The sequence below is a fragment of the Microcaecilia unicolor genome, chromosome 14 (assembly GCF_901765095.1).
Source record: "Microcaecilia unicolor chromosome 14, aMicUni1.1, whole genome shotgun sequence".
Lineage (NCBI taxonomy): Eukaryota > Metazoa > Chordata > Amphibia > Gymnophiona > Siphonopidae > Microcaecilia > Microcaecilia unicolor.
In genome coordinates, this window is record NC_044044.1 from 7,470,563 (window position 1) to 7,484,155 (window position 13,593).

General features: G+C 38.5%; 1 protein-coding gene across 1 annotated transcript in view; it reads left to right on the top strand.

Annotated features, from left to right (window-relative positions):
* Nucleotides 1-13,593, top strand: part of LOC115457752 (extracellular calcium-sensing receptor-like) — a 45,039-nt gene that overhangs the window by 17,617 nt on the left and 13,829 nt on the right. The window contains exon 3 of the mRNA XM_030187329.1: nt 1,971-2,265. Coding sequence (XP_030043189.1) covers nt 1,971-2,265 — 295 coding nt within the window. The remainder of the gene's footprint in view (nt 1-1,970; nt 2,266-13,593) is intronic.

The following is a 13,593-nucleotide window of genomic DNA, read 5'->3' on the forward strand; positions in this document are numbered from 1 at the left end:
ACGACACTCCCAAGACACCGTGGGTAAGAGTAATAAAATGTTTAATTAGAAGAAAATGTAAAAAGACTTGACACGGAGCCATGTTTTGGCGTAAAACGCCTGCTTCAGGTGTCTACAAATCAAGAGAGGTATACAATTATAATACATTCAAATAAATAGAACCTAGAACGGTCGTATAAATAGCAGTACACAAAAATATATAAAACTTAGAAAAATCATATAAATGGTAATGACTGATAAAACAATAAGGTTTTAAAAAACGGAGACATAAAAATCATGTATTGAAAAGATAAACATCCAAAGAAACTGTAAATCACATGAGAATAATAAGATGAAATTAAAGAAACTCTAAATTGGACCATAAAATAAATAGCGGTATAAAATTGTAAAAAACAGAATGAAACTACAGTTCTGTTCATCCGGCAAAAAAACATTCCTTTACTCCTGTCAGGATATTACAACATGCTATTTATGCACATATGTTGCCAAATTACAGAAAAATTGAGCCCAAAATAACTCTAACCCGTGTTTTATACCTGATCTTTGTAAACTATTGTCCTCTACGTATTTCCCAAACAGAGCTCTCTGCTTTGCATAGTTCCATCCTGTTTCAATCTTATTGGAACTCTTGAGCTGCTTTTGACTTTAAGCTTTCATAAGTTCCAGCCCTGCTTCTAACCCCAGGTCCCAAAATAGCATGGTGCATGATGTCATACTGAAGGCAATGGAACAGTGAGAGGCTTATGATCCTTCATGGAAAGATCAAACATTTCTGCAAGTTAGCATTGAGTGTATGCTTGTATATGAGTTATAATAAGAAAATATTCAGGGGTTAAGCAGTTAATAATTAATATGTTTCAGCAGATCTTTGGAGGATCTCAGTACTACACAAACATAAGATCTTCCAGGGTTTAGCTTAGATTCAGTGGCAGAATTGCTGGATATATTTTGGTAGTGGAAAAGGAGGGGTTCCTGTAAATCAGGAATATACTGTGTTAGTATAAATTTTTATAGTAACATAGTAGATGACGTCAGATAATGGTGACCTGTTTGGTCCATCCAGTGTTACCAACAAGACTCCAGACTTCGCGCCTTCTGTCTCGCTGCACCCTACGCCTGGAATAAACTCCCTGAGCCCCTACGTCTTGCCCCATCCTTGGCCACCTTTAAATCTAGACTGAAAGCCCACCTCTTTAACATTGCTTTTGACTCGTAACCACTTGTAACCACTCGCCTCCACCTACCCTCCTCTCTTCCTTCCTGTACACATTAATTGATTTGATTACTTTATTTATTTTTTGTCTATTAGATTGTGAGCTCTTTGAGCAGGGACTGTCTTTCTTCTATGGTTGTGCAGCGCTGCGTATGCCTTGTAGCGCTATAGAAATGCTAAATAGTAGTAGTAGTAATAAACAAATCCAAGAAGACAGGAGGAGCCTCCACGGAAAGTCAAAGCAAAACAGCAAAATTAGAGGCTGACAAATGCGCAAACCAATAGGGAGATAATATAAAAAACCAGTTTATTCAGAATATTCATATCAAGGACCCGACACGGTCCGTGTTTCGGCGCCAAAGCGCCTGCCTCAGGGGTCAGAATCAACTTTCTCTGAGAACTTTCTTGTCACATGGTGTTTGCTGATCAGTTGGCTGTTCTTTTGTTCTCTCTGTGGATTAACTTGCATACATAAAGGAATCATTCAAGCCTATCAGCTTCTTCTCAGAGAAAGTTGATTGTGACCCCTGAGGCAGGCGCTTTGGCGCCGAAACACGGACTGTGTCGGGTCATTGATATGAATATTCTGAATAAACTGGTTTTTGATATTATCTCCCTATTGGTTTGCGCATTTGTCAGCCTCTACTTTTGCTGTTTCCCCAACAAGATAAACTCATAGCATAAGGTAGGATATGATACCACAGTTGTATAGTTTATATATAGCTTATGCTTCTCAGATGTGTTTGTTTGCTCACAGAGTCGACCCCTTCAGTTACCTTCGGCATCTCTTGACTTTTTTTATTGCCATCGAGGAGATCAACCAAAATGCAGAAATCTTACCCAATATCACCCTGGGCTTGCATATCATTGACTCCTGCTCTGATGCTTGGTTTTCACTGTGTGGTATTCTGAGCATATTATCTGGAAAGAAAGAACTTGTTCCTGGCTATACATGTTATCCAAAGAGCCATGTTGTAGGTTTCATTGGAAGACTCCCTTCATTGGCATCACATGCAGTTGCCAGACTCACAGGGATCTATAGATACCCACAGGTATAGCAAAAACCAGTCTCAATTTATAATCTCTAAAATGTTGGTGTGTTAACTTCTCTTTTCCCCTGTTCATCTTTTGTTATCCTGGATTATTGCTGTTGGGTTTTTTGTTTTGCTATCTTACTGGGATATTAGAATTGTTAAAATTCAACACTTACTTGTCAAATTCTCATGAATCTCTGAACAGAATTCACAGGAAATTCCTTACACAAAATTATGCTTTGGATAAGTCACAATGATTCACAAGAAACTGGCAGAAATAACCTAAGTTTGTTTGCAGGGATTAGACTAAATATTACCAATATATAGTTGTATTACACCTATAGTGAATTTTTCAATCATCCCTTAATAATACTGAGAAATATACAGTACTTGTAACTTTGATTATTTTCTAATAATCTATCACTTGTAGATCCCAAAGGGAATTAAGAAAGCCAAAGACAGGGTTAATAATTGAGTAAATTTCTAGTGCGGTATGTTGATGTAGACTTGTCTTGGCCATTGTCTATATTATGGGCTAGTTTTTTTTTTTTTTTTTTGGGGGGGGGGGGGGGCATGAGAACAGAAGCAAGATACCAACTGAAACCCGATGTAAATCCCAGTGTGAAAATTGGGTGTGGATCCCAGTAATTCTTAACACCATGCGTATTTTAAGGGAACGACTCTGACCTGATCATTTCCATCCCATCTTTACACCCCCTTTTCAGATCCACATGGAAACACTTAGGCGCTATTAAATAACAGAGCGCATAATTATAGTTCTGTATGGATCAGCAGTTTTTGACCCTTTTTGGTGTCTTGCTTCTGTTCTAATGCTTTTCCATGCCAAACAATCATACAGAAATAGCACATACTGAGGGGAATAATGGAATGTTGCCGGCGAAATAGGTCGCCGGAGATCTATTTTGGCGGCGAAGTAAAAGTTGGCCAGAACCGTATTTTTGAAAAAGATGGCCAGCCATCTTTTTTTCAATAATACGGTTTGGCCCGGTGAAATGGGGGATGGGCCTGGGTCTGCCCGTCTGAAGTCCACTGCACCCAACAAACACTGTTCTAGGGACCTGCATACTGCTGTCAGGGTGCTGGGTATGACATTTGAGGCTGGCATACAGGCTGGCAAAAAAGGTGTTTGTTCTTATTTTTTTAGTGGGGAGGGGTTGGTGACCACTGGGAGAGTACTTGGAGGTCATTCCCTATTCCATCCGGTGGTCATCTGGTCAGTTGGGGCATCTTTTTGAGGCTTGGTTGTGAAAATGAAAGGACCAAGTAAACCCGGCGAAATACTGATTATAGTCTGGTTTTATTTATCCATTATCCGCGAAAGCCGGCCGTCTAGTAGCCACACCCATGCCCGCCCATGTCCCGCCTTCGCTATCCCGGCAACACACCCCCTTGAACTTTCACCGGCGCGGCGAAGGGAAAGCGGCGATGCTGTCAATAATGCACCTTTCCATAATATGGATTTTGCCGCTTTTGCGAAATTGCCAGTGATCTCCCAATTTCTGTCGTAAGATTGCCGGCAAAAAGTTTCAAAAATGAGCTGGACTGTTACACACCATATGTAGAACTTCCTAGTATATCGAATGTTAATTCTAGGGGTGATACTCAAAGGCATTTAGCAGATTTGCAGGTTTTGCTAATCCTATAAGTGTTATTAAGAAGGATATTACAGTCAATGATTAGATGGTGCTGTTGATGAGTTTTCTCTGACCACCTTGGTGGTATCCAGACAGTTCTGGGTCAGTACATAGCAGAGCATTAACATTACCAAAGGTTAACTATTTAGCTGCTTTAACCAGACAGCGAAACTGATAAAGTTAAGAAAGCAAAACCACATTCCCAATGTTATTCAGTTTGCTATCAGTTCATAGTCTGAATGTACTTTTGGGTCAGCCCTGAAATTGGACTGTCATTGTCAGCTTGTATTTACCTACTGGCATTAAATACTGGGTTCTGTTTTACCCAATGTCCACATTTTGCTTCAACTCTGACCACCCCAGTTCATTATCAGATAGCTAGCATTTATGTTGGAGGAAAGTATTGTTTTTCTACAGCATTGAATTGGTACACATTTCTTGAAGGAAATTAATATACCTAGGTGCTGATTTAAAAAAAAAAAAAAGAACATTATCTCTAATGTTGCACAAAGCCCCAGATGGATGTTTTTTTATGGGAGATGTCCAAGATGTGATTTTCAAACTCAGATTTGAGACTGATTTCTATGCACTTAATCTATTTCACAAGATGGGTGGTGGTGGTGTTGGGAGTGTGCTGAGGCATATTTTAGGTGGGGTTTGGGTGGATACTGACTTTGGATATTTTCCTGGGATAATGGAACAAAATAAAAGTATCTAGGGAATTTTTTTTTATATGTACCTTTTTAAATGTCAAAGATTGGCTTAACAGACCACTGGAGATATTGGGGCATGAGAGGGAAATGGGGTAATGGGATTTGATATACTGCATTTCCATGGTTATCATCAAAGTGGTTTACATATTATATACAGGTACTTATTTTATACCTGGGGTGATAGACGGTCCTGTGGCTTGTTGAACCCACATTCCCAGGTTCTCAGAATACTGCACTTGTCAACCCCCCCCCCCCCCCCCCAAAAGATGTAGATACCAGGATCTGTGACCATTTCAAATATCATGGCCTCTTCTATTAGAGCACCACACACTGTAGAGAAAGAGACCCAGGTATATATCCCACCCTAACTAGTAAACTTGTGGTGGAAATTGTGGGCCTTCCAAAACCCACAAAATACCAACTGTAACTATAGATAGGAGACACCATCAGACATGAAGGCTTTTGTAGTGATGTATAGTTAAGTAAAGTAGGCCTACAGGTGGTCCTGGAGGGCTCAAAAACAAAAAGGTGGAATTTGTACCTGGGTCCCTTTCTGTAAAGTCCACTGCACTGACCATTAGACTGCCCCTTTGCTTTTCTGGGAAGACTGTGTGGCCAGATTACTAGAAATGGTGCCACACAGCCTTCCTTATGAATTCTTTTTGAACATTTTTCTCTAGGACATTTTGTTTCTGAAAATAGTAACTAAAGAAATACTGAGCACAAAAATGTCTAGAAATTAGTAATTTTTGAAACATACAAATAGACATTTTTTCCAACTTGAACATTGCTATGTAAAGAGTGAAAATATTTAGATTTTTTTCACCAACAATTCTTCAGTTGGACCTGGACATCACATTGAAAATGCCCCTCTGAAAAATCCACTTGTTACATAAATTATAATTTCTTTTATTCATTACTTTTCAGTTTTCAAGTTTCTATTTGAAAAGAATTATCTTGCTAATTAATTTTTAACATTTGGGATATAATCATCTAAAACAACAAAAAAAGCATGCATTTGTCATTGGGGTGTGGTCTGGGCATGTTGTTGGCGGAGCTAAAAAAATAAATGTGTACTTCTCAGTTGAGAAGTAGAACGCATGTCTATATCCATAAAAATCAAAGTCCCCTTAATTTTTGAGTGGTTGATGTGCCATCAAAAAACCATGATGAATCTAGCAATGGACACCTGACTCTGTGACATCATCAAGAACAATAAATGTTTATAATTCTGAAATAGCTCGCATAAAATTTATGTTCCAACTTATAAACATTTATGTTGGTATTGCGTTTTTTGACCTGTTCATATTTTAGATAATTGTGGGGTCCCCCACCGTACACCATTTCTCGGGCTAGAAAATTGTTTTGTGTTTTCTACCACTGAAGGTTACCGCTAGATTCTTTACTGCCTTCCTCAGGAAATGGGCCTGCACTGGAAGAAGTCTTTTTCCCCCAGTTGTAAAGGTAGCCTCTGCAAGTGGCCACCTCAGTGCCCTTTTTTCCCACAGCTTGGTAAAAGTAACACAGTAAATGACTGCAGATAAAGACCTGAACAACCCATCCAGTCTGCCCAACAAGATAAAATGGATAAAAAGATATGAATACCACAGTTAAGAAACACTAGTATTATGAAGAACAAAACAAGCCATTTTTTAAAAGCCTAATGTGGCCATGTTTCACCTTCAAGTTGCGCCATGGATATACAGAGAGCAGAATGCCCTCACTTACGTTTATAAACTTGGGGTGAAATATAACAATTGTACAGCAAAATCAATGACAGAGGTAAATGTTCACACCTAAATGTGGCACTGTGGCTTGTATCTCACAGTATTCTGTAAAGTTATACCTACCCATACTCTTCATCGTTAAATGCCCTCTTTCATTTATGTGTTCTACAAGTTGTGTATATCATGTTGTGTAAATTATATCATGCTACTTAGCACAGTAGTTCTAACACACAAAATCCTAGTATTCTATAAATTGTACAGAGATGGGTTAATTTTTTCTATGTGACCCTTCATTGGATTGTCTGATTGACTGCACAAATTGAATGTTTTGTATAAAGTCTCTCAAATAAGTGTTAACATCTATAAACTTGAAATCCTTTGACCTTTTCCATCCTAGATCAGTTACGGATTGACAGAAACATCACTGAATGAACAAGTTGAGTTCCCATACTTGTATCATAGTTTTCCAAATGATTATTCTGATTACCATGGTTTGACTCCACTTCTGAGACTCTTTGGATGGAGTTGGGTGGGGATTCTCACCTCAACTGATGAGACTGATATAATGTACAGTGAGGAACTGAAGAGACAGATTATCAGGGGTGGGGGCTGTGTAGATTTTTTGGAATCTATTCCAAATTTTATGATTTCCTCTTCTAAAGGAATAGTGAAAAGAATTCATGAGATTTTCAACAAGATCTACAAATCAAAGGTGAATGTTATTATTATGCTCACTACACACATATTCACAATAGAAGTATTCTGTCTCATCCCTGATAAATTTACAGATATGAAACTGTTTATCTTCTCTGTGGAGACTTCTTCTGTTAATAGCATATCTCTTAATACTGCACCTGCAAGATGTACTCCATTGAATGGCTCCCTAAGGTTTTCAATCCCAAAAGGAGATATTCCAGGTTCTGAACATTGCTTCCAAAATCTCAACTCCTCTACATTCCTGAAACCAACTTTCTTATCTATGTTCAAAGATATATTTAATTGTGATTTGCTCAAAAACCATGCAAACATCACAGTTTCGGAGACGCTGTTTAACATTGATGGCACAGGACTTGATACGGATAATTTCCCATATAATCTTTATAATATGATCTACGCCCTGGCTCATGCTTTACACAACTTTTATACAGCAAAGTCCCAACTTGGAAATAGTCTTAAAATGGAATTTAAGCCATGGCAGGTAAAATCTGCAGGTTTACTTTTTCTAGCAAGTGTAATGTTTATTTTTGCTTACAGTAATATCCATTTTCGCTAACCCCCAGATTCTATATATTGTGTCCAACATTGCCAAAGCAAATTTTGGCACACTCCCAATTTGCACATGTAATTTAATTGCCAAATGAGCCAATTTGTGCTGATTATTAGGTACTCATAAACAAATGCTCCTGTTTACTATGCAGCGCTAGCAGCTGTCCATGCGCTGGTCGATACAGCCCACTTTGAATAGGCCATGTCGGAACTAGCGTATGGACGGCTGCTAGCACTGCATTGTAAACAGACCCCTAATTTTGTTGCTAATTGGTATTAATTTAAATTTGCACATGCTTCCTTAAGCACCAGGATAAGCATGTAAATTTAAATTGTAAATCCAAAAAGGGGGTGTGGCTATAGGAGGGTTATAGGTGGATCAGGGCTGTTCCTCCAATTTGCCACAGTAATTCAGAATAACAGCGATACGCACCCAATGTAGGTGTGAGTATACACAGCAGGTTTAACTTGGTGTTAATCTTCATGCTCAAAAATCAGCACAGATCCTGGTGTTAAATGCTATTCTATAAATGGTACTTAAATTTAAGTGTGTAGCTGGTTTTCAGTGCTGATATTTTGGTATTGTATATATAGAATTATTGGCCTAAGTATTGTAGATTATTAATGTACATAACACAATATATAATTTTAATATAAATCCATATGGAAAGCTGCAATTAAATTTTTTAGTTTGGTTGTAAATGAAGACTACAAAAATAATCTTTCTAAAGATTAAAAAGAGATGAAAATCAAATATAAAAACTAGGGGATAGAGATGAAAAAGTATGTAGCCTGGAGCCATATTTCTGTTCATTTTTGCACACTGGAGAAAGGGGAAAAGGGGGGTTCTAGGGCTCTGGGGAGCACAGCTGTCTTTTTGACCCAAGTGTCTAACAGATACAAGGAGCCATGGAGAATTGAGAGGGACTGAGCTGTGGGAAGATTAAGCTAATGAAGCAGATGCAACTATTAATGAGTCTATGGATGCATAGGCGCCTGGTATTGAGAGGCTTGGAGAGGCTAAGCCTCCCCTGCTGCAGCAGGATGGATCAGCTGTGGAGTCCCGCTGCCCTGAGGGGTTTAAATTGTTAATTTACCTCCATCCTCACAGCAGGAGCTGCAGTGAAAGCCCTCTAGCCTTGTGTAACCAGTTGTAGAAATTTGTTTCTGGTTTAATTTGTTTACCTTACTGCTGGGAGAGCAGGGGGGTTGGCTGGAGGTGTCCTGGGTTGCCAGGGAGATATTTAACGAGGATGACTTCCTGACGTGCACTGAGGACAGATAGCAGCAGAATCGGATACTGGGCCAGCATGATCAGAAAAAGTCACCAGACAACAAAGGTAGAAAAGATAATTTTATTTTCATTGTAGTGTTTGGAATATGTCCACTTTGAGAATCAGGTGCTCAACATTAAAAATTTATATTTAATTACTTATTTATGGCATTTTATCCCATACTAAACATGAATTAGGGTGTTTTGTGGCTCTACATGAGAATTGGGATGATATGATCCCTTGTTTCATATTGTTGATGGTCTACATTTTCCGTATGGGTGGTATATTGGTGTATTAGGTTCTGCCCAGTGTAATATTTATGGTACAGTAAGGTTCTGAGTGTGTTTTTGCACAAAGTTGTGCATAGTGTTTTGCAGTTGAGCGATTGTGGTTAGAATATGCTTTGAGCAACCACTTTAATCTTTGACATATGATACATATCTAATATCTAAATTTAATAAAAGGTATTAATTGTGACTTTTATTTTTATTTATTTTTTTTTTCCTGTGTGTTATCAGACAATTATGGATTTAAGCTCCACCCCTGGCCCCACCCCTAACCTCGCCCCTTTAGCCTCCCCAAACAGTTGGGCCACCGACCGCCTATGTATGGATGTACAATATATATTCAGCTATAAAACTAATTCTTTAGTTTAAATAAACCGTCAAAAAATATATCATAGTTTATATTCAAGCCTTCCCCCATGTTGTCTGGCATTTTTCAAACTGGAGGTCATTTCAGCCATTTTGGTGTTGGATTCATCACAGGCAGGACATTCCTTTCTGTGCCAGCCCCAATCTCAAAATGGCTTCCACCATCTTCTGCAGCAATCTTGCAAAGCAGTTGCTGGAAGTCACGGCAGCCATTTTGCTTAAGGAAGACAGCATTGGCAGCAGTGAGCTGGGATCACCCTTGCCATGACTGTCCACCAGACCACTATAATAGGCCTGGGAGTGGGCCTAAGGTTGTGTATGGGAGGGGGTTTTCTGAGCTCAGGAGTATGGGGTGAGGGAGGGATAAAGTGAGAGACCTTTTCGTTTGGTTGGGACGGCCAAGGAGTGACACCTCAGGGAAAGCAGGAAAGGGGAATGAAGAGGAGGTGAGGAATACAGGATACTATGGGGGAGGGAGGGAAGAAAGGAATACTTGAATAAAACCCCTCAGTTTATATTTGAGTTCATACTTCCCCCCCACACACCCTTTTTCTAAGGGACAAATGTTATCTCAGTTTATCTTCAGATAGATATATAGTCAAGTATATACAGGATATAAGTTGTGAAATGAGAAATATAATACTCACATTACCCCGTGACTTTCTATGTTTTTTAATCATCAATAATATGCACCATTTCACCATAGTAGTATACACTTTTCAAAATTAGTTTTCACTATTTTGAAATAGATCTCAATGTTGCAAAATTTTATGCACTATAGATTACATTGCCCTAAAACAATAATACTTACCTAGGGGTACACAGGTGTATAGATCAAATGTATCTATAAGTACATAAGTATTGCAATACTGGTACAGACAGAAGGTCCATCAAGCCCAGCAACCTGTTTCCAACAGTGGCCAATCCAGGTCACAAGTACCTGGCAAGATCTCAAAACAATACAATACATTTTATGCTGCTTGTTGTAGAAATAAACAGTGGAAGCCATCCAAACCTTTTTTTTAAACCCCGCTAAACTAATTGCTTTTACTACATTCTATGGAAGTGAATTCCAGAGTTTACACATTTAATGAAGATATATTTTCTCTGATTTGTTTTAATTTACTACTTTATAGCTTCATTGCATGCCTCCTAGTCCTAGTATTTTTGGAAACAGTAAACAAGCAATTCACATCTTCCCGTTCTACTCCACTCATTATTTCGTAGACCTCTATCATATCTCCCCTCAGCCTTCTTTTCTACAAGCTGAAGAGCCCTAGCCACTTTAGCCTTTCCTCATAGGGAAGACACCCCATCCCCTTTATCATTTTCACGGCCCTTCTCTGTATCTTTTCTAATTCTTCTATATCTTTTTTGAGATGCGGTGACCAGAATTGAATGCAATATTTGAGGAGCGGTCATACCATGGAGCTATACAAAGGCTTTATAATGTCCTCATTCCTTTCCTAATAATACCTACCATTCTATTTACTTTCTTATCCATCACTGCACACTGAGCAGAGGGTTTCAATGTATCATCAATGATGACAACTTAGATGCCTATCCTGGTCGGTGACTCCTAATGTGAAAGCTTGCATTACATAGCTTTAATTCAGGTTCCTCTTTCCCAGATGCATCATTTTGCACTTGCCCATGTTAAAAGTTATCTGCCATTTAGATGCCCAGACTGTCAGTTTCATATGGACCTCTTGTAATTTTTTTTTTACAATCCTCGATAGAGAGATAGATAGATAAAGATATTTGTCTTGTACACCTGTGCATAACTAGGTAAGACTAACAATTCCAGCTTAATTCCTTGAAGAATTCAGCAAGAGATAATGGCTACAACTGGACACTGACAGTCACTTACTCCAGGGAAGTGTTTGGGTTTGTTACAGAGGGAGTAGTTTGTTGACCAAATAGGATGGCAGAGAAATACAGCAATTCTTGTACCTGAGAAAACATATTTAATCAGGGCACCATTAGAAATTTCAGGGTCCTTTTTCTATTCTAAAACTTAGCATTCACTAACAAAATGATTATTTACTAAATGCTAAGAAGCTCATTGTTATAAAACAGACTTCTCAGCATACCCTAAGCTTTTTTAAAAGGGCCATTAAAAAATTTGTGGGTTTTTGCAATGACAAGGGAGAGATAATATAAGACAAAGGAATAGTTTAATACAATGCATAGGGGAGGTTTCAGTTGAGATGATATGGAAAGAGACAAGAAAATGAAAAGTAAAATACCCTATCAGTTGGGAGTTTTGGTTGAATAAAAATAAACTTAAAAGACTGCGTGTCTGTGCTGGAATAGACTGTGAAGTGAATGTTTGCCAGTTCTGCTATCTGGATCTGACAATTGTACCATAAATGTGAATCCTCAAGGTATACTGCATGGACTTATACCCATTTATCCCTAATGGTTTTATGTCCTTTTTACTCTTTCTTTAAAGTTAACCCATTAGTGCCCAACGTTCCCATATGGGATTTTATTATGGGAACATTGGGCACTAATGGTCTTTGTCATAAGAGTGATTCTTCTATTCTTAACGTTGTTGCTAAAAAATATGTCTACCTTGGTGATTTGGAGATTGTTGCTTTTCTTTTAACCATCTTTTCAGACTCTATGATCATTGCCTTTGTCTCATTACAAAATAATAAGTTAAAAATTCACATTTAGAGGAGTTTCTATATCAAAAGGTAGGGGGATAGCATGAAGAAACAGTGTTTTTTTTTTCATTTTGTAAAATTTCCAAGAACAAATCTTACAGAAAAGATGACTATTCCATATTAATTACATATTCTTTACACTCAATATTACAAGAAATCACAATCCTTCACTCATCTATAGTCCACTATCAGGGGCAGTTCTCAATTCTTAGGAAATTATAGAAATTAACTCTACAAGTTTTCACAATTAGAGGCTTACAAGGGAGGTTCCAGGTTAATTACTTTAAATCACGGAGTTGACGTAAATACAATTAATTAGTTTGACTTAGGTGTAGTCACCATTTTAGAATCAACGAACAAACTTAACTGTTTAGCATCATTAAATACATATTTTACTTAGTTTAGCTTTAATACACATTTAGATGGAAAATTGAACTAAAATAAAGCTCCCAGTTGCAAAGCTTTTGGGCACATAAGTACATAAGTAATGCCATACTGGGAAAAGACCAAGGGTCCATCGGGCCCAGCATCTTGTGCACGACAGCGGCCAATCCAGGCCAAAGGCACCTGGCAAGCTTCCCAAACGTACAAACATTCTATACATGTTATTCCTGGGATTTGGGATTTTTCCAAGTCCGTTTAGTAGCGGTTTATGGACTTGTCCATTAGGAAATTTAAGAAATTCTTGTTTCTTTTGAGCAACCCTAGAAACATCTGGGAATATTCTGACCTTAGTAATCAGGAAAAGTAGTTATCTGTTAAGAAAAAATTGTTTTAATATCCAATCTCTATCTGGTTGTAATATAAAAGTCACAATCAGTGTTGCTGTTCTCAATCTTTTATTTTCGTCTTCTAAAGTTTGGGTTAAATTCAAATCCATAACCTCTAATGGCTCTTCCGTTCTTACTGCTTGATTCAAATTCTTCTTTACACCCAGTAACAAGTAATAAATCTTTGCCATATGAGGATAAGCTGTTGGGATGCAAACAATTGGGTCCCATCAGGAGTAGGAGAGAGAAAGGCCCCGGTGCTGGGCCCCCATTGTCCCTTCCAGTTCAAGTTATTTTTTGGTAGTTTTATGAGATTAGCAGTGTGCTGATGGTGACTGGCAACAGCTTGCAGACACTGGAGATGCCTAACCTAACACAAGAGCAACCGAATAACCTCAGTGGGGAGAAGATGCAGGAGAGGCCTGCACAGAGTTCTCCTGGGGGAAGAGTAGAATCCCTTTTGGGCTAAGACCTGAGAGTTCGCAGGGCCCAATGCCACACCATATTAAAGTGGCAGCGACTAGACCAGCTGCAGTGAGAGGATCTGGAAAAGCGCCAGCGGTGAGAAGAACAGGAGAAGCGACAGCAGCGAGAGGAGTGGGAACAGCAGCATGTG